Source organism: Vigna radiata, chromosome 7 (genome assembly GCF_000741045.1).
Source record: "Vigna radiata var. radiata cultivar VC1973A chromosome 7, Vradiata_ver6, whole genome shotgun sequence".
Classification (NCBI taxonomy): Eukaryota; Viridiplantae; Streptophyta; class Magnoliopsida; order Fabales; family Fabaceae; genus Vigna; species Vigna radiata.
Window position 1 is genome coordinate 5,889,775 of NC_028357.1, and position 25,836 is coordinate 5,915,610.

Sequence of the window (25,836 nt, forward strand, 5' to 3'; positions counted from 1 at the left end):
TCGATGACTCCGAAATTTAATTACGTAGTTTGTTCAATCGAGGAAGCACGTGACATTGATGAGCTGCAAAGTTCGTTGTTGGTTCATGAGCAGCGAATTAATCAAGAGGTTGTAATTGAGGAGAAAGCTTTGAAGGTCTCCACCAATACTCCAGTTTCTCCTGAAAGTGCAAGACATGTTCAAGGAAGAGGCAGAGGCAGATTTAATTCTTATTCCAGAGGCAGATTTAATTCTTATTCCAGAGGCAGAGGGTATGGTCAAAGATCAAGGTTCGATAAATCCCATATTGAATGTTTCAATTGCCATCAATATGGCCATTACAGGTTAGAATGTCCTAATTTCTCTATAGAGCAGGGGGAAAAATTAAACTATGTTATGATAGAAGAAGAAGAAGAAACAACTTTATTGATGGTATGTCATAACAAGAAAGAACAATATGAAAATATGTGGTACTTAGATTCAGGCTGCAGTAATCATATGTGTGGCAATAAATCTTTATTTTCTGAGTTGGATGAGACATTTAGAGATACTGTGAAATTTGGAGACAACTCCACTGTTGCTGTCATGGGGAAAGGAAGTGTCAATGTTCGTTTGAAAAGTGATGTTGTTGAAAGAATCTCTAGTGTGTTCTATGTTCCAGATTTGAAGAGTAACTTGATTAGCCTTGGCCAATTGCAAGAGAAAGGGTATGAGATAATCATCAAAAGTGGAACCTGCATTATTAAAGATTCTGAGAAAGGAGTAATTGCACATGTTCACATGACAGAAAATCGAATGTTTCCAATCATCATTTTAGATGACGGTGAAGATTTTCATACTTGTTTCTCCGCAAAGGTGAAAGACACTGCTTGGTTGTGACACCTCCGATATGGACATCTCAACTTTAACGGGCTGAAGACTTTACAACAAAAAGGAATGGTGATAGGACTTCCTCAAATTACTCCTCCCTCACAAGTTTGTGAAGATTGTGTTATTGGCAAACAACAACGTGATTCCTTCCCAAAAGGAAAAGCATGGAGAGCTCAACAACCACTAGAGTTGATTCACTCAGATATTTGTGGACCTATAAGTCCAACTTCAAATGGCAACAAAAGGTACTTTATTAGCTTCATTGATGATTATAGTAGGAAGACATGGGTATACTTCTTGCAAGAAAAATCAGAGGCTCTTGCATCCTTTAAAAGCTTCAAAGCTTTGGTTGAAAATGAAGCAAGTGGAACAATTAAGGTGTTGCGAATAGATCGTGGAGGAGAATACAACTCACAAGATTTTTCAAACTTTTGTGAACTGAATGGCATCCGAAGACATTTGACTACAGCTTATACACCACAGCAAAATGGGGTATGTGAAAGAAAGAATCGTACAGTGTTGAATATGGTTAGGAGTATGATGTCTAGAAAAGCTATTCCAAAATGTTTTTGGCCAGAAGCTGTTAATTGGAGCATCCACATATTGAATAGAAGTCCAACATTGGCAGTGAAGAACATGACACCCGAAGAAGCTTGGAAAGGAAATAAACCAACTGTGAATTATTTCAAAGTTTTTGGTTGTATAGCTTTTGCCCATGTTCCTGATGAAAAGAGGAAGAAGCTTGATGATAAAGCAGAGAAATGTATATTTCTTGGTGTTAGTGAGCATTCAAAAGCTTATAAATTGTATAATCCAGTCACGAAAAGAATAATCATTAGTCGAGATGTAATATTTGATGAGAGCAAGGCATGGAAGTGGACTTTTAATAGCACTGGAGAGCACATTCCAGTCAATGATGATGAAATTGAAGAAGAAAGACAGAGTCAATCTTCAAGCTCTACTATCACTAGTTCACCTTCTACTTCCTCACCAAATTCACAAGTAGAAGTTGAAGATGATGTGTCAAATGAACCTAGACTGCAACGCATAAGAAGAAGGCTAGCATGGATGCAAGATTACGAAATTAGTGGAGTTAATCAAATTGATGACCCACTTACTCATTTTGCATTATTTTCAGACCACGATCCTATTGCTTTTCATGATGCCATCAAAGATTTAAAATGGCAAAAGGCTATGGATGAAGAAATTAAAGCAATAGAGAAAAATAACACCTGGGAATTAATAGATCTTCCCAAAGGCCAGAAATCTATTGGAGTTAAATGGGTGTATAAAACAAAGCTCAATGCAGATGGCAAGGTGGATAAATATAAGGCACGGTTGGTAGTTAAAGGCTACAAGCAAGAATATGGGATTGATTATAAAGAGGTGTTTGCTCCGATTGCGAGACTCGACACAATCAGACTAGTTATTTCAGTTGCAGCTAAAAATTTATGGTCCATTTATCAATTTGATGTCAAGTCAACATTTTTACATGGTGAGTTACAAGAAGATGTCTATGTTGAGCAACCTTTAGGATATGTGAAGCAAGGAAATGAGAAGGTATATAAATTGAAGAAGGCATTATATGGACTAAAACAAGCACCCCGAGCTTGGTATAGTCGTATAGAGTCTTATTTCATTGGAACAGGCTTTCATAAATGTCCTTATGAGCACACACTTTTCGTAAAGCTTGGAGATGGTGAGAAAATGCTTATAGTATGCTTATATGTTGATGACTTGATCTTCACAGGTAATGATAGAGTCATGATTGATGCATTTAAAACTTCTATGATGACTGAATTTGAGATGATAGACTTGGGTTTAATGCACTATTTTCTTGGCATTGAGGTAGTACAATCAGTTGTTGGAATTTTTGTGTCACAAAAGAAATATGTTTTGGAGATTTTGAGCAGGTTTCAAATGGGAGAGTGCAATGCAGTCTGCACTCCTACTTCTGCAGATTTAAAGCTGAATAGAGATCTAAATGGGAAGAAGGTAGATGCAACAGTCTATAAGCAAATTGTAGGAAGTTTAATGTATCTAACTTCTACTAGACCAGATATAATGTATGATGTCAGTCTTATTAGTCGATATATGGAGAATCCGACAGAGCTACACCTCCTAGCAACTAAAAGAATTCTCAGGTACTTGAAAGGAACTATTGATTTTGGGGTGTTATATAAAAGGGGAGCACATAAGGGTTTGTTTGGCTTCAGTGATAGTGACTATGCCAGGGATGAAGATGACCGAAAAAGCACATCTGGATATGTTTTCATAATGGGTTCTGGTGTTGTCTCATGGTTATCAAAGAAACAACCAATTGTTACTTTATCCTCCACAGAAGCAGAGTTTATTGCAACTATATCATGTGCTTGCCAAGCCATCTGGTTGAGAAAGGTACTTAGAGAACTTGGATATGATCAAGAAGGACCTACATCACTGTTTTGTGACAACGTCTCTGCAATTAAGTTGTCAAAGAATTCTGTTTTACATGGTAGGAGCAAACATATAGACGTTAGATTTCACTTCTTACGTGATCTGTGCAAGGATGTTGTTATTGATGTTATCTATTGCAAGAGTGAGGAACAGATAGCAGATATAATGACAAAACCTCTCAAGACAAATGTCTTTGTGAAGCTTCGAAGTATGTTGGGAGTTTGCTCAAGAGAGAAAGCTGGTTGTGATGATAAAAAGCTGATTGTTAAAGCTTCTTTTACAGTAAACTGATGTCTACTAGACCTTCAGTTTAAGGGAGGGAAATGTTGGAATTTATTTATTTAGTAATTTTCTGTTTTAAATAAATATCCTATTTATATGGGATTTATTATCGTAGGCCACGTTCTCTAACGTTGGTATATTAGTTGCTATTTTTTCTCTTGAGCTGCTATGAGCATTGTCCCTGCTGGATAAGTGGTTATACCATTTTCAATTAATGGCCAATACTCCTTTGATCGCAAAAAATTCTCCATCAACATTGCCCAATGATCATAATGACCATCAAAGCGAGGAATTGTTGGTTGCACAAAGTTACTATTTTCAGATGTCATTGTTACTTGCTACTGCAAGAAAGTTGTTGCTTCTATCAGGCCCAGTGTAGGCTCTTGATACCAGAATGTTGAAAACAGAGAACGATGGTATATGACTGAAAAACGATACTTATTCATTGAAATATTCAGTTACATATATAGAAGTACAAACTAACTGCTGCAACTTAAATCAAGGAGAAAAAATAGCAACTAATATACCAACGTTAGAGAAAGTGGCCTACGATAATAAATCCCACATAAATAGGATATTTATTTAAAACAGAAAATTACTAAATAAATAAATTCCAACATTATCAGCAGAAAAATATATTTATCTTCAAGTTTCACCTTCTACGTCCCAACAGGAAACAAAAAGAATGTGTGACCTACGTATAATTTAACTTCTCTCACAATAAATAGTTTTTATCGGAAGAGAAAAAGAGATTTATCTTCTTCCACCTTTTATATCCCAACTAGAAACTAAAGAACGCACAAACCTAAGAAACGACTTCAATCGCCTCAAAATCTGAGCAAACCAAAACTTCCCAAAGTTCACTGCCAGAGTGGTAATCCAATTAAATCTAGTAAACCAAAACTTTAAAAGCCTCAAATTTTCAGGTGAGCGAGTGCATTAGTGTAGAAGAGCAATTCAGAATGCGTCAGGAAGAACATTGATTCCATTACGAAGAACTGGCATCAGAAGCTGCCTTTTTCTCCTTCTGTTTTTCCCTCTTTTTCTTGTTTCGTAATGCATTCTTGCTTATTGATCTAAATTAGTCAACAAAGAGCCATTCATAACAGAATATAAATCACATGAACTTAAAAATAAAATAGGAGGAAGTGGAGGAAAGGTACTTACTCTGAAGGAGTCTCTCCCAACAACTGCAAATATATAAATAATTTTGGCATTATTACAGACCGATCAGCTCTAAGAGTTCACAAGATACGTAAACATGTAGGTATATACTGGAAAATTTTGACTTAACACCCGAAACACTTCCCAACTATAAATTTATACCATGCACAAGTGTTGCTGGAAATTTAAAAATAGAAACAGTGACAGATCATAGATTGTGTGACTGTGTACCTGTGCCTGAATAGCAGCTGCATTCTTAGCATGTGGTGGACGATACGCAGCAGGCTTTTGCGCTTGGGGATTGGCGGAAGAGGCTCTAACGGAAGTCTGGTTTGACTTTGGTGGTCCTTGACCTGAAAGTAGGTCATGGTCTTCAAACAACAAAAGAGACAACTCATAATAACAAAATGCAATGTTATAAGCATGGTGACGAACCTGCTGGTTTTTTATCTTCAAGTTGGACCAAATTTAGAGACTTAATTAATTCGGCAATATCACCAAACTTACTCGGTGACTCTGGTTTCCAATCAACCTACAAATATTTGCCATGCAATTCAGTAATATTTATGAAAAGGTGCTAAGAAAATAAAGAGTTAAAATATATTTTTAGTCTCTATATTTCTTAATAAAATTGCATTTCGTCCTTGACACAAACTATGTATCAATTTCATCCTCACACTTTATGAATGAATGTAAAACGTCCTCGGCAACCATGGACGTTTGAGGCTTTATAATATGGCAAATGACATTCCACAGAGGATTAAAATTAAACCTCCATGTGTTTGGGTCTGGTTTAGCACGTTGACATGTTTTAGTTGGAAATTGCACGTTTGCCCCTCTCATATTTGCAGGGCTGGTTTGATCTCGATTTGAAATAAGACTAGAAGGAAGTCCACACAGAAAAAGGTCTCCCTTTTGCTGCTTTGTGTGTTGCCCTTGTATATTGTTGTGCTTTGCTGCTGTTGCTGTTGAGTAAAAACCACTAACCATTATAACAAAATTCAATACTAATATTAAATTTTCTTATTTACTCTCCAGTTTTTATATCTCCAGAACATTCTTCATTTGTTCTTCAATGTGTTGGCTTTGAGAAGCAACAATCTTTCTCCACAACTACAAACTTTTGATCCTTCCTAAATGTGAAGATGATGATGCTGTAGATTTCTATCCTCGACTCCTCCGCATAGATCAAGATATACAACACTAGGATTTCATTGCACAACCATAACCTAACAGTTTGCTATCATTATTCGAATGTCATTCCACCCAAACCAACAATAATATCAAACCCTAAACCATCAAAACCCCCAATTCATGAACAAAAACGGAAAAACAAACTTACCAACCATCCAATAGCAACGTTTCCATGCTTCCAATCCCACCAACAAACACAAAATTGCAATGAATCACTACTCAGACAACCGACAACTTCGTCACTGCCACAAGTTCCAAATTTTTTTTCCTATAATCACACTCGGTCTTCCTTCCACAAAAAAACAGCACTTAATTTTAAGAACAGAGCAACCAACTTCGTAAGACTAGCTACAACCTCACAACATAGGAGAGGAGCGAGGGCAAACAGGTTCTTTGGGTGATAAAAGAAGCTGATTCTAGCAGCAAAGGATGGCACAGGACTGGGTTTTTGACAGTAAGGGCAGCCTTGGCAGCACAATAAGCATCATGTGGCATAACACCATAAACAACAGAGACATTAACCCTAGCCTTCTCCCAATCGGCACCATCACGGGCCTGGACCAAACATCTTCCTTGAATTGGGTGCCACCATCAGTGGACCTTAAGGGCACTGTCCTGGGCAAAACCCATACACAGGCATGTTAACGTTTAATTTTAATCCATTGTAGAATGCTGTTTGCCATGTCAGAAAGATTCTGATATTGTTGGCTGCCCAGGATGTAGACATTCATTCATAAAGTATGGGGAAGAAATTGGCACATAATTTGCGTGAGGGACAAAATGCAATTTTACTCATAAAATATAGAAACTAAAAACATATTTAACCAAAAACAAATGAATCAACAAAAGTAAAAGGCTGACCTGGTACAATTTGTCAAACATCTTCTTGAAGTACAATGACCCATTGTAGTGAAAAATCTTGATCCTTAAAAAGAAGAAAATAAAATATAACAAAAAGAAAAATCTTTGTGAATAAGATCATGATCACCAAAAGGTGAAAACCAACAGGTAACAATCAGTAAAATGTTCTCCCACAAATAATCTGATTATTGCCCCATAAGCCTATTACTGTTGTTCAAATTAATCTTTGACTATATATGATAAAATTAATGGAAACAAATAAAGGGGCCAAAGATGGCATCATTACATTAACAACAAAATAATGCATACTTTTAGGCATTAAGAAATTCAAGGTCCTGTAATGGCAAATAATACATACCCATTGTCAACTTGAAGCCTTGGAGCTGTTGTAGCTGTCATGAAATAGCACCCATCTGGTGACCATTCACTAGTCACAGACCATTCAGCCTTAGTGGTTCCAAGTTGCTTTTTATCTATGTAATCCCAGAATACCTAGCACATAAGCATGAAAAACATATGAAGTTCATAGACAAAGCATGTGTTTGCAATCTTGTAAGCATTTGAGCACGAATCATATGGAATTACAACAACATACTTGCAAATAATCACGTTTTTTCAAAGCTACCAAATGAATATTTCTTCAAAATAAGTTGAAGAAAGGAACACTAAAAATAAGAACCACATTTCAATAATCATTGAAAAAAATGGAGTAAAGAGATTTTGATTCACTTAGGATGAAGACAACATAACACTTTTAAGGGATGTCTGGAAGAGCTTAGTTAATCTATCAAAATAAGTCATCTCAGTAAGTTTGTTATTGTAACTTCTATTTTAGCTTATTCCAATATGTTTCATTGGACAAATATAAGGTACAATTCCCCAGGAATTCAGATGTTAATGATGTTATTTAACCCAAACACACCCTTTTGATTCTTATTCTCTAGAAGTGGTTGTAAGACATAATTTGTTGTTCAACATCCTATAGATAAGCTAAACGCACATCAGACCTTTTTCACAGAAAGGAAAAACTAAAACAGAGCATAATTGATTCAAATAGTAAGAACATACCATATCACCGGGCAAGTTACCAAAGCCAGCCAAACATAAAACTTGAAGTTAACAATCAAGGAACCCAATTTAGATCATTGTCATAAGAACATTGAACCACTTCAAATTTCAATTGTTACCAAAACCCTTTAAAAATTTAAAACAGAAAAAAATCTTCCATCTGATAAGTAGTTAACATTTATTTGACTAAATACAAAGAATGCCATTTCACCAGCCAAGGATACATTTCCCTTTTGGGTTCCAACGAATAGTGTTGTAAGGACCAGTTCCAAGCTCTAGAAGAGGATTGCACTTCTTGTCGAACAAAGTTGCTTTAGCAGGCATGACTAAATCGGGTTAAGGAAAGATACATTCAAGAGATCCATAAAGAGTCATTAATACAACACATACCCAAAATACCCACCATATTATTTCTTAAAATGGTATGAATCATGAGGCATAATAAACTAAGTAGAAAACATCTTGTCCAGTTTGATGTATTAGGGCTTATCAAAATCCATATATGAGAGGGATTAGGTGTTTAAAAAATAAATGATAGAAAGACACATTTCTAGTATATTTTTAAAAAGCATTACCTAGCATAGATATATAATCATTCAAAAATAACGGTCTGCTTCCAAAATGGACTTTGCCATATATATTACTTTTGTTTAACATATCAACAAACCTTGCCACTAATATTATGTTAGCTGATCTTCAGCACACATATCAACTTGTGGGAACTTTAGTGCATGCTGCTTATCATCATATTCTATATATCACAGAGAAAAGGATACATCCATACACAACAGCAAATTCCAAGCCAGAATATGACCACTGAGCATCATGAATAGGCCCATCTTTCCCTGTCAATTTAAAGAAAAAAATAAAATAGAATGTTACACTTATTATCAAGATTATATAACCAATTATCAGTTATTTTACTAGCAGAAAGAACATACGGAGAGGCACAAGTCCTTCATGCATTCCATCTGTTGTCAAATAGCATAATTTTGATTCTCCATAGTAACTCTGATTAGTTTTGTCAACATCTGACTGCACCACCACTAGAAGCCCAGTTGAGCCATGATTCCATTTAAGTTGGGTGGTTGAACATCGGAAAAAACTACGTCGAGCAACAGGTTGACTTTGAGACGCATTTCTGCTAGCATATATCTGTACACTTGCAGGAACCCCCTACAAGATAGAGAACTTCATAACATAAGCATCAAAATCAAAAGGGTGTGATAAATAACGATTATTTCTTGGTGCCTGCCACGTGGAATATAAACCTGTGCTCTAAACCTTTATAATTTTTTTTTTTTAATTTTATCAATAATGACTATCAATGGGACGTAAGGAATATGGAAGATTCCATAGGCAAAGAAAATCAGATTAGATTTCCAATAGTTAAATGTCTCTAGGAGTACATATTTTCATAAATAGAGTCATCAGTCATTCTTAGGTTACCGATAGATCTAACAAACCCAGGAAAATGCAATAATCAATGATTTCTTTGTGTGAATATTGATATATCAAAAATGATTTTGAGAGGAAGAAAAATGAGAGAGATGTATAGGAATCCATATCATGATGACACTGGAAAACATTATTTATATTAAAAGAAATAAATGCAGGGATTAGCAATTACCTTAATAATTATTGTAATTAAATATTAAATAATATCATATAATATGTAATTAGTCTATTTACAATCTTTCTAACAACTTCCTTCAACCTAGAGCATATAGCTAATTTGTACCAAGTTTGTTACATATCATACGTAAGTTATATGTGGTCATATCCAAAACTTCATGCAAACATTTGTTAATTGGTAATCTAAACTAACAAAGCTAGCAGTAATGTCTCCAGATAAATTTTTTAAAGGAATGCCAAGCTATTTCAATGTGTTTGGTCTCCATGTGAAAGACTGAATTAGAGGTGATGTAGCTCGATTATCACAAATGAGTGTCATCTGCATAACTTCCCTAGATCTACATTAGTAAAATAACTGGTTAAGTTTAATAGCCACAATTGAATGTTCTACTGCTACACTTTTTGCAAATAGATGCCATGGCTCAAGATTCTACTTTTCAAACATTTTTTTTCTAACTTTTCCAAGAAATCACCAATGAAATGCAATGCCCAAAGATAGATCTCTTGTTAGAAGGAGAGGTTACAATCAGAATCTAAATACCCCACTACTCAAGTAAGGCCTTTCACTTCAGATTCTAGACCTTTTCCTCAAACTCTTATACCATGCTTCAAAATGTGAATTATAACATCCTAATGCAAAAGACACGTGAGATAATTCAATTTCTGTACCATTCTTCAGTATCTTTCAAGGATTAAATTTGGTTCCCCCTTGATCTAGCAAAAAGCATGGTATTAGGATACAAAGGAGTGTCTCAACAAACCGAGCCTTTATAAAATTTGTTATCTAGATATCCATTTTCCGAATCAAACATTTAACCCTAGGCCAAAAGCTATAGTGAATAGCCATGGCCAACTTTTTCTACCTAAGAACATATCAGCCCAAGCATAATGATTTCATGGTGTCTTAGCCCACCAAACCTCTACTATGATACAAAGGAGTATTAGTGAATAGTCATGGCCAACTTATTCTACCTAAGAACATATCAGCCCAAGCATAATGATTTCATGGTGTCTTAGCCCACCGAACCTCTACTATGAGACAATTAATATAACCCATAACAATCTTACCCTCAATAATTGCCCCTTTGGGACAATACATGCCCCACCATGGGATAACTTAAGCAAACCCTGTGAAATTATAGACTATACAGAGATATAAAAATTTAACTAACTAGTCTCAAGAACTACCACCTAAGAAATGAATGTAGAAGTTTGCTCCATCTAAACTTTTTTCAATGAGATCACAGAGCAAAGCACTTCCCATACCAATGTAGTAAAGAGGCAAATTGAAGATAGCAGCAATGAACAAGAATGATCAAACATTAGTCACATTAGCTATCAAAGAAAAAGTGGCCCCATATATCCATAATTCAAACCAAGAACTTGTTTATGACTTTTAGCAATCAATCCAGCTGACAATCAAGGCCAACTTTAATCGTACAGTTCCAGTGGCATCCTACAACCAACTTCCTTACAGCAAAAGGAACAAGGTCCCATATCTCATTACTCAGTCTGAAATACACACATCTCTTCAACCATAGCCAATCACCATCCTGAATAAGAAAGGGTTCACTTGTTGTAGTCTTAGGAACAAACACATGGCCTACGACGTTTAAATGAGGTGTTTGTGTTCAACAATCCCATTCTGTTTAGGGCTACGAGGATGTGAAGTTTGGTGAAGAATACTGTGTTATGCCATGAATATTTGGAATTGTTGAGAAAAGTATTCACATGCAATTACTTAATACAGAGTACAAATAGGAAGAACAAGCTGAATATGAAATTCATCTGAAGGGTTGCAAAGGTACAAAATAACTCAAACTGATTTATTGTTCAATACAACAACCAAGTACATTTGGAGTAATTATCTTATTGTCATAAAAACACGGAAAAAGTATTTATAACCCAAAGTAGCTTTTATAATTTAGATTTGGGCCTAACTTAACCCCTTAAATTTGACTTATAGGATGAGTTTTCTTCCACATACATACTTTAATCTAATCATATTAATAGTTGATGAGAGATTTTAAGCATACCACTCAAGACAAGAACTGGACATCTTAAGTATCAAGTTTGCAAGAATGAACATCTATTTGTGACCCATTAAAGGTACAAACAATCAATGTACACTCCGGCAAACCAAGCTGCCCAATCTTTAATGGGAGAGACTTGGTGTTGGAGTTCTTACATTGTTAATGTTAGAGATTATACATCGACTATCGATATGGTTAAATTAAATTATACAAGAGAAGGACAATTTTCACCTTATATGCCAATTTTGAGGTCAACTTAAACCAAATCTCAAATCAGAAGAGCTTTGATGCCATCTTATGATTTGGGTTTAAACCTAACTCAATTGCATAACATCAGCTTATGAAGTGAGGGTTGTCCTTTATAATACTTTAATTTAGTCGTACCATTAGTTGATCTGGAAGCTCCATTAGTAAAATTGACAGTAAGAAGATTACTACCATTGTAACACTATTTGCACTGAAAGAAACAGTTAACTACTCAATAGAAATATATCCGCAGTTAAAGCAATAAAATAAAGGATTTACGATTATCGTAATTATTGTAATTACACAACACTATATAATCTATAAATACCCTGTAAGATTCCATTATGCTATACTGACGAGTAAATTGCTGAGTCTTTTAAAGATACACCATTTCTCAATTTGGATCCTTACACTTACTGATTTTATAAAGTGCACTATTGAATGTATTCATCTGTTTCAATTTGGTCCTTCCACTCACCCAGCACCAATTACGACAAATTAAATGAATAGACACTGAACTGAGAAAGTACAAGTAAAGGAACCATTTGTGAAATGCTATAACTTCTATAGAAGTATTAATTAACTATTCAATAAGCTATTTGAGTTATCTCAAACCACTTGAGTCAACTGAGCATCATAAATACACAACAGGATAACAGCCTTACCAGATCCTTTCCATGACTGCAATAAAGAATTATATCATATATTAGAAAACTAACATACTGCATGCCAAATGACCAATAATACCAAGTTCTCATTCATTTGGTCACAGAAATATAAACTAAGCCTCCATAATAAGCATTACGAAGGGATACAAACCTTGGATTCTGGAACAAATGCAGCTACATGGGATCCCGGTAAACTAGAAAGCTCAGCAGCAGCAACCCCCGGAACTCTTAACCGAATGGTAACTCCTTTAGAAAAATCCCCAGTGTCAAAAAACTGCACCTCATTAGTTGCCAACCGACACGCAGTAGCTTCATCAGAACTAAACTGAATCGCAGGCCTGAACAACAGACAGACACAGGGATAGTATCAGTTAAAACATAGCTACAGCAAGAATGTTAGCCATTTATCAATAAACCAAAAGCATTCAAAATTCCCCAATTGTTATCATCTACCCAAAGGAAATAAGTCATATTTAAATAAGAGTTTTTATGAAAAGAAATTAAAAAAAGGTAAAAGCCCAGCCATTTAGCTTCTCCAAAAACTTATTTTTATCTATGCATTAACTTATAAAAATACTCACTGAAATTTTCCTTCTTTGTCTCCTGCTACAAGTGTTTAGTATAAGTTTATCTAAAAGAAGAATAAATTTGGTATAACACTTTGGAATACACAAAAAATGAATTGATCACACACCAATTGCCTTTTGTCATGTTCTTTTGCGACTGTTGGTAGACAGCAGCACCAGTGTCGATTTTCCACAGCGTGACGTTCTTCTCCTGCGGCGCCGAAGGTTTCTGAAAGGTTTGCAAGTAAGTACCACAGGGTGACAACGTAGCGGCAACGACATTGGGAACTTGAAAAGCCCTAATCTCTTTAGCAGTGTTGCAGTCGTACACAGAAATCAACGAGTTGGATTTGGTGATCATGAGCTTGGATCCATCGTCGCTGAACTTGGCACTGATGCAGTTAACATTTTCGAGCTTGACGGCGGGTTGACCGTCGGCGAAGGGTGGTCCAGTCCAGAGAGAAAATTGTTCGGGTCCTCGAACTGTGAAGAATGCGAAGATGAAAAGTTAGCGAGAGAAAGCCATTGAATGGGAGAGAAGTTGGAGTTGGTGTTGGTTGATGAATACCTAATATCTCGAGAGGCGGTGATTGGCTATTTGACGCCATTGGAATCGACGGATAACTCAGAAGCTTCTTCTTCTGTTTCTCTTTGTTACTGTGTTGAAGCTGCTACTCTGCAACACTTCACTTGCATTGCGCTGCTTTATTTTCTCCCTAAAATTATTTTTAAACCCATTTTGGTTTGCTTGAAATTTTAATTATTATTAATTTAAATTTTTTATTTTTTAAAATTAATCAATTTTTCAACATGAGAAGTTTGAAAAAATAAAAAATCCGTGATGGTTAGATATGATTTTACAGCAAAAGAGTCATACTAATTTAACATGATTTTAACTTATTAAATTAAAGTCATACCAATTTATCATAACTTTAAATAAAAAAAATTATAATATATTGAACCCATCACACAACAGTAATTTATATCATAATATATAAAAATTATACTAAATTAACACGACTTTAATTAAATTAAAAATAAAATTACAATTTACTAAAAGACTTCACTTTATATTTTATGAAAATCGTTTGACATAACTTTAATTAAAATTGAAAAAAAAAACATTAAAATCATATCAAATTACCATGATTTTGATAATTTTTGTAATTATTTTCAATTTTACACTATTTTTTGTAAATTTTGATATCAAAATAATTATAAAGATTTTATCATTTATATTCCTATAACTTAAAAAGAAATATACAACTTAAAACCTCAATTTCAATTAAATAAGATAAGAAATAAATTATTAAGATTATAAAAATATACATATCTAGTTTTGACATGCGCATAGCAAAGCAAAGAAGCAAGTGTAGTGTTCGAAGGATCATGGTGTGGTCATAAAGGAGTAGTTGGTTTTTAAGTTCAAGATCAACAATAATCAAGTCGAATATAAAGTCTTATTGGTATTACTTATTTTAGCTAGAGACCTTAGAACAATAATTAAGTCGAATATAAAGTCTTGTGGTTGGACTTACTTTAGCCAAAGACCTTGGAGTTGGGGTCTTGGAATGTCGAACGACTCCTAATTGGTAGTGGAACAAATGAATGATGATTTCTACATCAAAGACAATCAACTTCTGCAATACTTTCATAAGGCTAAGGAGTTAATGAAGAGATTCGAGGTAACAGGTGTCAAGCACATTTCAAAGGAGGAAAACGTGTAAGCAGACATCTTGTCTAATCTGGCGAGTGGTAAAGAGAAGGGACAACTTTCCTCGGATAAAGCAAGTCTTGACAAGCCCACAATCGAGTGTTTATCGGCCTCGACGATCACCAACTTAGCTGATTGGAGAGGAGAAGTTAGAGTCTTGATGAAGAAGCAAGAGAGTAGAGAAGTTGTAAATTCACAAACTCGAAAAGGATCGCTCGATATGTTTGTCGGGGATGAACTCTACAGGTTGGGCTTCTTTACCCCCTGTTAAAGTGCATTTCAAGAGACGAAGTCGATTTCATCCTAAGAGAGTTGCATAACGGGATTTGTGGTTTGCACACCGGAAGACGCACACTAAAGGCTCGTACCTTGGGTGCTGGCTATTATTGGTCAACCTTAGAACAAGACTACGATGCATTCGTCAAGAAGTACAAAAGTTTGCCAAGAGCATGGCAACAACCCATTGAGTTACACAACATTGTTTCCTCCCGGTCGCTCGCGTAGTGAGGGATGGACATTGTGGGTCCATCCTTGATTGGTAGAGCCTAAAAGAAGTTCCTCTTGGTGGGCATATACTATTTCACGAAGTGGGTGGAAATAGAGCCTCTAGCTGCCACCACTGCCTAACAAGTCCAAAGGTTCATGTGAAAGATCATACATCGCTTTGGGTTCCCCAAAACCGTGATAATTGACAACGAACGATAGTTTATCGACAAAAAATTGGTCGAGTATTACAAAAGATTGGGCAAAAAGCATGTAACCAATTCGGTAAAACACCCTTAAACGAACGGTCAAACCGAAATGGTGAATAAGACCATTGTGGCCAAGTTGAAGCATCTCTTAGGGGATGCAAAAGGGGATGGGTGAATAAGTTGTCAAAAGTCCTATGGGAATATTGGTTCTCACCGCACGGTATCTCATTAAAATCTCTCAATAGACCATATGAGCAAAATAAGTTAGTTTCTTATGAAAACAAAAGTTTATCTCTTATGTAACACTAAGGTTAACAAAAATCTTTATACAATACAATGTTATATCCAGCAAATATTTCTATATAAAACATTTTCTGATGAATGGCCACTAAACGCTTTAACCTTTGAGAAAGCATATTATGTTGATATCATATGATAAATATAAATGTTATTTGTTTTACCAAATGATGCATTTATTAATAAAATGAGAAATAATAAAATATATTGAACATTACACTACCTAATGCTTATCAACATTTAAAACATTTAATGCATATACAACAAAGTACTTTGATGCTTGTATACTTTGCTTCTAGATATTCGTGCAATTCAATAAAGCAGAAAAATACGATCAAAATCACTTCACCCAAGAAAAAGACGTTGTAAGAAAAGAAGAACATTCTAGGAATGTTTCTCTTAAAGCCACTTGCTCTGTCACATCATACAAGTTCAAGTTTCACTTAAGGCTGTAAGAAAAAGCTTTGGACCCTACAAAGTAGACCAAATTCAGAGTTCACATCTAAAGGCTACTACCTCTTCAGAAGTCAACTTCTCTATATAACAGTTATCATTCAAGAGAAGTTGTATATAAAAGGATGTTTGAAGAGAAAATGTTGTTGATGAAATGGGCAAGAAAGATGACATAAGAATAATAACAACATAAAAAGAGAGAGAAGCTTATAGTGCTCTTATATTGTTTGAAGTTCAATATTTTTTGAGAGGAAAATCTTAGTGAAAGAAAGAAACACATTCAAGTATAAAAAAATATATTGTATTAGAATAAATATCCTCTTGTTGAGTGTTAATGGTATGTACCTTGTAGAAAATCCATTTGTGGATTTATTGTAAGTTCGAAAGAGAACTTAAATCAAAGAATAATCAAACTCGGTCTAGCATGGATTGACTCGAAAATCAGAAGTGGTGCTAATCTCATTGAAACAAAAAATGATGAGAATACTCAATAAGATTCTAGAAAGACAAACCTTGTGTAATTTTGATAAATATTAGTGAAATCCCTTAATAGTTTTTAAGAAAAAATTATACGTAATTTAGACTAAATGAACCCGTATAAAAATCTTATAATTTATTACTTTCCTATTCAAAACCTTTTTTATTTACTCATCTTATAAAACTTAGGGTGTAAACATTTTATAATAGTTATACATTTTATTTACAAATTATTTGGCGTTTTTCGGTAAAAGAATTTTAAAAATACTATTTATCCCTTTTATTTTTCCTGTTTTCTCACATCCTTTCATAAATGTTAAATCTAAAAGTTTCTAAGCAAAAAAAATTACTATCATTTATAATCAAAACAATACCATAAATGTTAAACTTAAAAACCCCCCAAAACAAAAAAATTACTATCATTTATTAAATCGGACTTGCTTACAAATTTGATCTTTTTTGTTTTTTCAATATTATCATCTTAATAATTACTTTTTAAATATAAATAATTATTCATAATAAAAATATATTTTTCAGTTTTATCATTTTAATAGCTAGTTTTTTTAATTCAAATAATTACTCGTTATAAATAAAATAGTTATTTAATTTTTATCTTTTTATAACTATCTTTTTAAAATTACTAATAATAAAAAAAATTATTTAGGTAATATTACTTATAATATTTTTTATTTATTTTTTAATTTTATTTACTTTTAAAATCTAAATAATTTATAAATATTTAAAATATGCATGCGGGCTTGGCCCGTGTTTTTAGTAAATAAATAAATAAGATATTTAAGTTACAATTGATTAAATACTTGTAATTAATAAAAATTAACCTACCGTAAATAAAAATATAATTTTGAAAGTATAAAAATTAAACACACTAATTTGAAGAAGAAAAATACTTGAACAACTTTATTGGTGGTTTAAAGAAGAATAAAAGTGGTTGCGCTTTGTTTCATAAACTTCTTCAACGAGTCATTGAGAGTAGTGAGCCAACACTGTTACCTTTTTGGAACCCACCCTCTGCTTGCATTTCTTTCTCCTTTTCTCTTCTCTCTCTCTCTAAAATGGTGGACGACTTCATTGTTTGCATCGATCGGATAATAGCCTCCACGGCCTGTTTTGGATCAGTGGATGCAAGAACCTGTGATCATGGAGTTGATCTTATGATACCGGTTTCTGAGAATGCTGGAGAAGGGTGTTGCTCTTCTCCAAACAAGTATGATGATGATGATGATGATGTTGTTGTTGAGTGTAGAATATGTCAGGAAGAAGATCAAGTCCAAGCCATGGAGGCACCTTGTTCTTGTAATGGCACTCTCAAGGTTGGTTTTTCATCAACTTCTTCTCTCTTATTTTCCTCAAACCCAGTACCCAAAATAACCAACTACCTCTACATGTTGGAAAAAATGTAACTTGATGAATAAAACACCAAGTGGTTGATGGGGTTGTCACGTTTCTTAAAAGTTGGAAGCTTTAGTTTTAGTGAGCAACTCGTAGAGCCGTGTTGCATGAACTGGTAGTACCTTCTTTTCTTTCTCTGTATAGATATCCTGTATTTACTTGTCACACTACTCACTTTAAGTAGCATGTGTTTGCAGTGTCTTCACTTATCTCAATGAAACGGCTTCTTGAATTAGTGTTTTTTTTGGAAAGCATTTCTGTCGTGAGTGATCTGTGTACGTTATGGTGGTGAGTTTGATGTTGACTGCCGAAGCCTAACACAACTCTCCTCTTTGTCTAAAACTTTTGTCTTTTATTGAGTTGAATGATGTGGTGTGATCCATGTATTTGACCTTTCTTGGTGGATAACGATCTGTGTTTGTTGTTGTTGAAAAACATTTCAGTTGTTCTCATTCATGGTATGCTGCTTTATCTCACGAATCTTTACTTTAGTTTACTTCTGTTGCATTTTATACAAATGAAGAGGCTTAGTTTTTACTGGGTTGGGAGCTCTGTGATGTTTTGAGAATCCTTTTGGATACTAATGTCATGGTTTTGAGTTTTGACTTCAAGTTGGATTATAAACATGTTAGCTCACCATTTCTTGGCACGCAGTTTGCTCATAGGAATTGTATCCAGAGATGGTGCAATAAGAAAGGAAATACAATATGTGAAATCTGTAAACAGGTTGAGGTTTTTCCCATCTCATTCGTGGTATTTTTTCTTCTTGAGTTGCCTAAATTTAAAATTGGAAGCTATGAGTTCTCTTTCACACTTTTTAGGAGTTTTCACCAAATTATTCTCTTCCACCAGCCAGAAGCAATGCAATTATGGCAATTGATATAAGGTAATTTTGAACATGTATTGGACTAACTGATTTATATATGGCTTCTTTATAATTCCCATCTTCTGAAAGGTTTTGCTCAAGGTCTGAGAGTTGTGTGAGCTGAGATTTTCTGTCTAAGCCTGGTATTTGGCTCTAAAGTGCACCTAGGCTGCTTATTCTTCATTATTGTGTCGTAGATATGCCTAGGACAATGATCTTGCATGATGTATGGATAGAATCTGGTAAATAATTTTCAATGAAGTTTGACTTTCCAATAGATGGTTAGACCAAGAAGGATTTTGCAGAGAATCATTAATTTTGGATTTTAATTTCAGCCAGTGGTGTGGTGTGATTAGTCATCCATATGTAGCCAATTTTTTCCCACATAATGTCTTTGTAGTTGCTTGCTGATGAAAGAAGTTGCACTGATGAATTTAGATGCATTTTAATATTTTTAAATGTTGTTGCTAGAAATTGCATCTCAACTCAACGAATACATTAGGAACCAATTGGATAGATTTTCAATAAACATTTACATATAGAAATAAACTGACTTAAGAAAGTAATATAAATCAAACTGCTCACAAAGTTAATGTCAACTCATGCCTCAACTTTTTCAAAAGTTCCTTCATCTAATTTCTCTATATGCTCTCTTATGCTCCTAGTAAAAAAACACTCATCTATTTTTTTATCATTCACAATTCTGCTCTATTATTCATCCCATTATTAGATATAAAATTCAAAGTCTCTGCCAACTTCTGCACATTCCCCTTGGATCATGTAGAACCATATGCCTGCATTTTGAAATATTTAGAATCAATTTGCTGCTTTGAATTCTGAAGAGGTGATAAGTGAATAAGTTGATTTTAACATTAGGTATTGTCCATTGCAAGGCTAACAAGATTACCTCATTATGGTTCTAATTCAAATTTCAATTCAATCGTTCAGACAACCCCAACTTGAGTATTTTTTACATAACCAAGTTATTCATCATAGAGAGTTGTATTAGTAATATCGTATTGGCTTTTCATTTGAGACATTTTAACAAATAACCGATCTCATCCATGTCACTGAGATGTTTGTTGTGTCTCACTTTTGCTTTTCAAACTGTTTCAGTATTGTGGTTGGGTGTGTAACTCAATCTCAATCGCCAGGTACCAGGTTCATGAGTAATGTTATTAACACATCACAAGCATGATGGACATTCTCCTTGAAGCTAATTTAAAAGACTTTCCTTGTTCTGGCATTTGGCCCTCTCCAATTGTCTATCTACCCTCTAGCCCCTCTCTCCTTGTTTTTCTGTAAAATAAGAAGTTATTACCACTATTCCAAATGGTGGGGGTCTGTCTCGCTCTTTTCCTTCCAAACTTCAATAGCTACAACTACTTAAAGATGCGTAAAGCTTTTGCTGATTTGTTTATATTCCTTTGTCTCTCACCCTTTTTTCAGTGCTTCTTTTAATATCTAAATTGATCATTGATTTTGCCTCAAGTAAGATTTATATCGTTCCATATACAGGCAAGAATCGGGGAATAATGCTGATATGCATGTTGACCTAGCTTCAGCTGAGCACCAGTTGCTGCAAACTGAGTATGAAGATTATTCCATGTCACAAACCAGTAGCATTGCTTGCCTACGATCTACCACTCTCTTGGTAAGGAAACGGATATAATGTTAAGACGTGTATTGATTCATCCTTTCCAAGAGATGATGATAATGTATTGTGCAGTTGTTGATAATTTTGCTTGTACGCCAAGCTTTAATGGTCACAAAGAACTCCACAACTGGACGAGATGTGTCAATAATCTTTAATGTAAGTAGCATGTTCTGATAACTTTTCTCGGCAAATAAACGTGTGTTTAATTCCTCTTATTAGCAGGATCTATATTAGGAATAATAGAAGTGAAATCTGAGGACTGGAACCTTAGGGCTTTTGGTGGAAAAAAGTAATAACCATTAATAACAATAAGTAACTAGTCCGAGTTATTGTGGATATATGGTGGTTATGAGACAGTTAAGAGAAAAGTGGTCACTTTTATGATTTGAGTAAAGGAGGAGGGAGAGCGGCAAGTCTCTCAGACACCAGCTAAGCAGAGAGAGAGAGAGAGAATTCCCACTATATATTCTTCACCTCTGATACTATACCACATTGGTATTGAAGCAAAGAGAGATTTTCTGCTATAAAGAGTGATTTCTCATTCTGTATCTGATCTAGTTCTATCAGTGATGTAGCATGCATAAGCTTTGGGATGTAAGCACACTCAGACTTGACACAATAGACACATTTTATGGAACTAGGTAATAATCTCAAAATGGCATAAACTAGTGAAAGTATCTATTTGTTGAAATTCCTTCATGCCAACTTATTGGGGATGAAGTTTATATTTGTGCATATAACTTCTTAATAACCAGTTCAGTTGTAAATCATAGTTATTATCAATATCATTTAAGTTTGATTGATCAAAAGAAATATACTTTTGGTAACTGAAACTGAAGAACTGAATGCTTTCCAATCGTTAGCTAAGCTGACAAATTAGCTCTTTGATTCTTACCACTTGGTATCTCAATTTTGTGTATTTTAGAAGTTTCTGTTAGGTTATTGATAAGTTCCCAAGCACTTGGAAAGTCTAACCTCAAAAGCTACTAATTAAGGTGGGGAAACTAAACACTTTATTGAGCATCTCATATTACTTGATGTAAGACTTAGGCACCGCATAGTACCAAAGTCCTTACCATTTATGTGTGCTCAAACAAGGCAATGACAATAAGGTAGGCTAGCACATTGGTTGAAAAGTCATTTGGTCGTGTCAGCACAGGAAGGTTGCAAATTAAAAAGAAAAAATCCTTTTCTAGATTTTCCACTACCACCTACTATTATTATGCACCGCCACATTTTATTGGGTACATGATCAAAATTCAGGTCTACAAACCTAATGTACCGACTCTGGACTTAAATGATTTCAGTCTTTTTTTCATATCATCTGTTCTTTCTAGATTTGATGTGTACTAAATGCCAAATTGGCATGATTGATGGCAGCTTGAGATATCACTTCTTCAATTTGCTGGTGTTCTTTTGCCTTGCTATGGAATGGCACGATCCTGGTATGCAATACAAAACCGAAGACGACAGGTATGGCTTTAGCTGATGCTATTGGAGCATAATGAATTGTGTATCTAATAAGAACAATTCTCATTTTATGATTGGGAGAATTATATATTTAGGCCACACAATTTTATGCTGTTAGCCGATTTAGTGGCCACATTACCAATATCTGTATTTTAAGAAAATCAAAGTTATAATTTATGCAAGTGTACTCATTTAAAAAAAGTGAATTAATTTACTGACGTAAACTCTTCTATTTCTTGAAGGTATTTAAGTTAGTTATTCCCTTTAGGTATATATTTTAAGAAGATCAAAGTCATAACTTTTAATTTCCTGCAGAAAAAAAAAAAATTAGAGTATGTTAGAAAATTCCATAAAGGATGCCCCAAGATGGTTATTTTCTACACACTCACTTGCTACCCTAGATAGAAAAAAAATTGAAGTTTTGGTTCATTTCTTCATATGAGTTATATCTTTTGCAGGTTTAAGTCATGTAACAGATGATGTTATCTTCACTGGATGTCACAAAGTTTGAGCAATTATAAGAAGAAACAGCATGCTTTTGCTGTTGTATGTATAGACCATGCCATGGTAAAATACCACAAAGTGAAGTGATGTTTCAGAGCAATTTTCTGCTCCTATTTCCTCCTGTGGAAAAGGAAAGAAAAGTAGCAGAATATCTCAAATGTGGTGCTGTACTTCACAAACGTGAATATTAAGCATTTGGGTAGGAGTGGAGTCAATTTTTTGAGGGGCAAAAAGGCTCATAGGTCATTTATGTTGACAGCTGCAATGTGTAATAGTATGACCTTTTTCAGCCCTTGATATTTTGGCACATCAAACTCATGCGCCAATTTACTGTTTCTCATCATCATGGATTTGTACACTAGCTTATTTGTAGCTGTAGGAATATTTATAATTTATAGTTTTGCTTGGTGTAATAAGCTTTCTGTACACTGAAACTATCAAGTTTCAATTGATAATCTGTTAGCATTATAAAAATGTTTAAAGTTAGTGCACTGCACTTTGGCAACGAGATTTGATTTAAATTTCTTAAAATTAAACTGACCATGAAAAATTTGATGCAGTTTTTATTTATTTATTTATATTGGAAATAGTTTGTTACTTTTTTTCTTATAGGAATCAAATAAAGACAAGTTGGTCTGAATGTTACTAGACTGAGTTTTGTTCACCAAGATCTCTGGTTCAAGTTTTGCTGATAAAAATAATGTGATCAACAGAGAAGAAACACATAATATGACACACTTTTGGATCATGACACCTCTGAGAATGAATATTCTGTTGTGAGGAGTAAATTGAACGATTCCTTTGAACTCATAATTGGGTCTTACACGGTGACATATATACTTTACTTTTTATTTGGTGGTCGGTTGGTGTTGTGTTTTTTGCTTGGCAAAGAAACATAAGACCAGGAAATTGGAAAACAGAATCTAGTTGTTTTTCCTATCCTTATCCTATCTTTGATATCATTTGACTAAAATCAAGTGGTTTATATTAGAACTGTACTTTAAACTTAAACCGGTTTATAAGGTGATGTTTGCATCCACTTATATACTATAAAGGTTTAAACCCTTTTTTGGTCTCTAAGTTAAGTTCTGATGTTCAGTTTAGTCCCCGCTTTTAAAAATGTCAACCTTTAGTTCCTATGATATGAAAAATGTATCAAATCAATCCTATTCGTTAACAAATCACAAGTTTTTCATTAAGTGATTTTTTGTTCATAACACTTTCTGTTAACAAATCACAAAATATTGGATACCTAGGTATGAAAAATTGTGATTATTAAGTGCTGTCATGAGGATTGATATGATACATTTTTCATATCATAGGGGACATTTTTAAAAGCGGGAAGTAAACTGAACATCACAACTTAACTTAGGGACCAAAAAAGGGTTTAAACCTACTATAAATAAGTCTTATCTTTAGTCGATGTATAACTTTTAACCGTTTTAAAAATAAAATATAGAGTATATCATTTTTCAAAAGTTACAACTCTATCAAAAGATCATATATGTTAGGAATTCAAGTAGATTATGAAATTATTAGTATTGAAGGGTTGCTATTGTTTGTGGGTAGGTAAACGTCCTTCTACTTCTAATCATATTCATAATCACACACACCTCCATGGAATAGGGTAGGAAATTTGAATTTTATATTCGTAATCATATGAATGTCGTTTTCTATTAATTTAAGTTTTAATTTGGTGTATTATTTTGGGTTTAAGATTCCTGGTTTGGTGCCATAATTCCCGTTGCCTTATAATAATCCTTAGTGTGATAGACCAACCACCAACTACAGAATATTAAGAACTACCAAAGCTCTTCCACTAATAATCAAATCAAAAATCAAATCAATTTTTTTTTTTATCATTTTCCTCTTTCTTCCCACATCAATTAGTCACTTGATGGATAATCAATTTGAAATATATACATATCATATGAATAGATTTAGGTTTAACAAGATGAGTTATTGGCTTAAAATGCAACGAATTAAATATGTTACATTTAACTATAAGGTGATAAACGCTTATGGTTGGAAATTTGATAAATTGATGTACCACTTGTTTAGTTTCACGTTTTTTCTATCATATGTGTATATTTGACAAGAAAATCTAAATTATAAATTATTTCGTTTATTTAAGACGTGATTTTATGCAATCTTATAATTTATTTAGAGCAAAATTAGAATAAAATTGTTATACGTAATGAAAAACTAAAAGCATTGGTTATGCAACTTGTTTTAATTGATTGAACATAAGTGATTTTGAATCAGATGGATATCAAAGTAGGAGTCAGAAAATTTTCCAAAGACAAAGAAATGGTTTTATTATAACAAGTATTAAACTTTTAAGCCATGTTTTAAAAATAAATTTTGATTTTAATTATTTAGCTATTTATTTTTAAAAACATATAATTTCTCCAAAATTATATTCTCTAAACTCTCAACATATTCTAAAATTATTTCATCTTAACCATTTTTAACTTATCAAAATTTTGTTTGAATTAATTTTCTCCTTTGTTCTATATCTTTTCTATTTTTTTTTTGCTCATTTCACTTGTAAATATTTTATGCAAATGTTTGTTTTCATTGATTTATTGATTACACAGATAAGAAAATAAGTGAACTGTGTTAGCAGTTCTTAAATATATGAAATAATATAAACTATTCATATTAAATTAATTATTTTCATAAATATGATTTATTTTCTCAATTAATTTTTTGAGTTGTCGTATGAATTTTGATGATGTAATCTTATAAAATTTGTAATAATTTATTATAGCAATTACTTTATGATGAAAAAGTTTTATAAATTTCATATTATGACTATAAAAAATCATATATATCGATTATCATTATCTATTAGAAATTGTAAAAATTCATTAGTAATCGCTATTTTCTGACGAATTGTTGACGAATAAAAATTCGTCGATATAAGTGTTGTTCGTAAGATTTATCGATGAATATCGTTTCTGGATAATTATCGAAAGATATATTCGTCGGTAATTACTAAGAGACGATATCTGTTGATAAAGACATGGCTCGTGTATGGGTTGTCAAGTTCGGTTTGTTGAACTAGTCGAATTCATCCATAATTAAGCTCCTTTATCGAGTGTAATACACAACTTTACTACTTCATTACTCCACTCTCCATCGTATTTATGGAAAACAATTTATAGCGAAGAACCCCACAAAACTTCAGCATCAAAAAGAGAAACTTCTCTAACTCTCACCAGAATCTCTAGTTTAAAAGCCCTATTCTCTCTCTGTCGCAGTCATTCCTAACCTCTAATCGCACCACAAA

The 25,836-nt window shown here is 33.7% G+C and overlaps 2 protein-coding genes across 2 annotated transcripts; one reads left to right on the plus strand and one right to left on the minus strand.

Annotated features, from left to right (window-relative positions):
* Positions 1 to 4,174: 4,174 nt before the first annotated feature.
* LOC106768485 (eukaryotic translation initiation factor 2A) lies at positions 4,175 to 13,710 on the minus strand. Its single transcript, XM_014653664.2, has 13 exons — positions 13,571 to 13,710; positions 13,131 to 13,485; positions 12,588 to 12,774; positions 8,796 to 9,030; positions 8,631 to 8,699; positions 8,079 to 8,180; positions 7,855 to 7,895; positions 7,145 to 7,278; positions 6,787 to 6,850; positions 5,167 to 5,263; positions 4,963 to 5,084; positions 4,735 to 4,757; positions 4,175 to 4,643 (listed from the first exon to the last, which is right to left on the minus strand). The coding sequence occupies exons 1-13, from the start codon at positions 13,608 to 13,610 to the stop codon at positions 4,556 to 4,558; spliced, it is 1,557 nt and encodes a 518-aa protein (XP_014509150.1). The 5' UTR covers positions 13,611 to 13,710; the 3' UTR covers positions 4,175 to 4,555.
* A 3,877-nt stretch (positions 13,711 to 17,587) lies between these two features.
* On the plus strand, positions 17,588 to 23,041 carry LOC106767542. The gene is made up of 7 exons (XM_014652463.2): positions 17,588 to 17,966; positions 18,700 to 18,771; positions 18,867 to 18,931; positions 20,429 to 20,564; positions 20,640 to 20,723; positions 21,948 to 22,040; positions 22,496 to 23,041. The coding sequence occupies exons 1-7, from the start codon at positions 17,709 to 17,711 to the stop codon at positions 22,499 to 22,501; spliced, it is 714 nt and encodes a 237-aa protein (XP_014507949.1). The 5' UTR covers positions 17,588 to 17,708; the 3' UTR covers positions 22,502 to 23,041.
* The last annotated feature ends 2,795 nt before the right edge of the window (positions 23,042 to 25,836 follow it).

Bases quoted from the DNA above. Each gene is read 5' to 3' on its own strand.
- LOC106768485 (XM_014653664.2), bottom strand. From the start codon at position 13,610: ATGGCGTCAAATAGCCAATCACCGCCTCTCGAGATATTAG. The intron at 8,181-8,630 runs GTATCCTTTTCT...AACCCGATTTAG, and splicing joins ATTTGCTGTTGTGTATGGAT to TCATGCCTGCTAAAGCAACT. The intron at 7,279-7,854 runs GTATGTTCTTAC...CTTATGTGCTAG, and splicing joins GTAACTTGCCCGGTGATATG to GTATTCTGGGATTACATAGA.
- LOC106767542 (XM_014652463.2), top strand. From the start codon at position 17,709: ATGGTGGACGACTTCATTGTTTGCATCGATCGGATAATAGCCTCCACG. The intron at 17,967-18,699 runs GTTGGTTTTTCA...CTTGGCACGCAG, and splicing joins CTTGTAATGGCACTCTCAAG to TTTGCTCATAGGAATTGTAT. The intron at 20,724-21,947 runs GTAAGTAGCATG...GATTGATGGCAG, and splicing joins ATGTGTCAATAATCTTTAAT to CTTGAGATATCACTTCTTCA.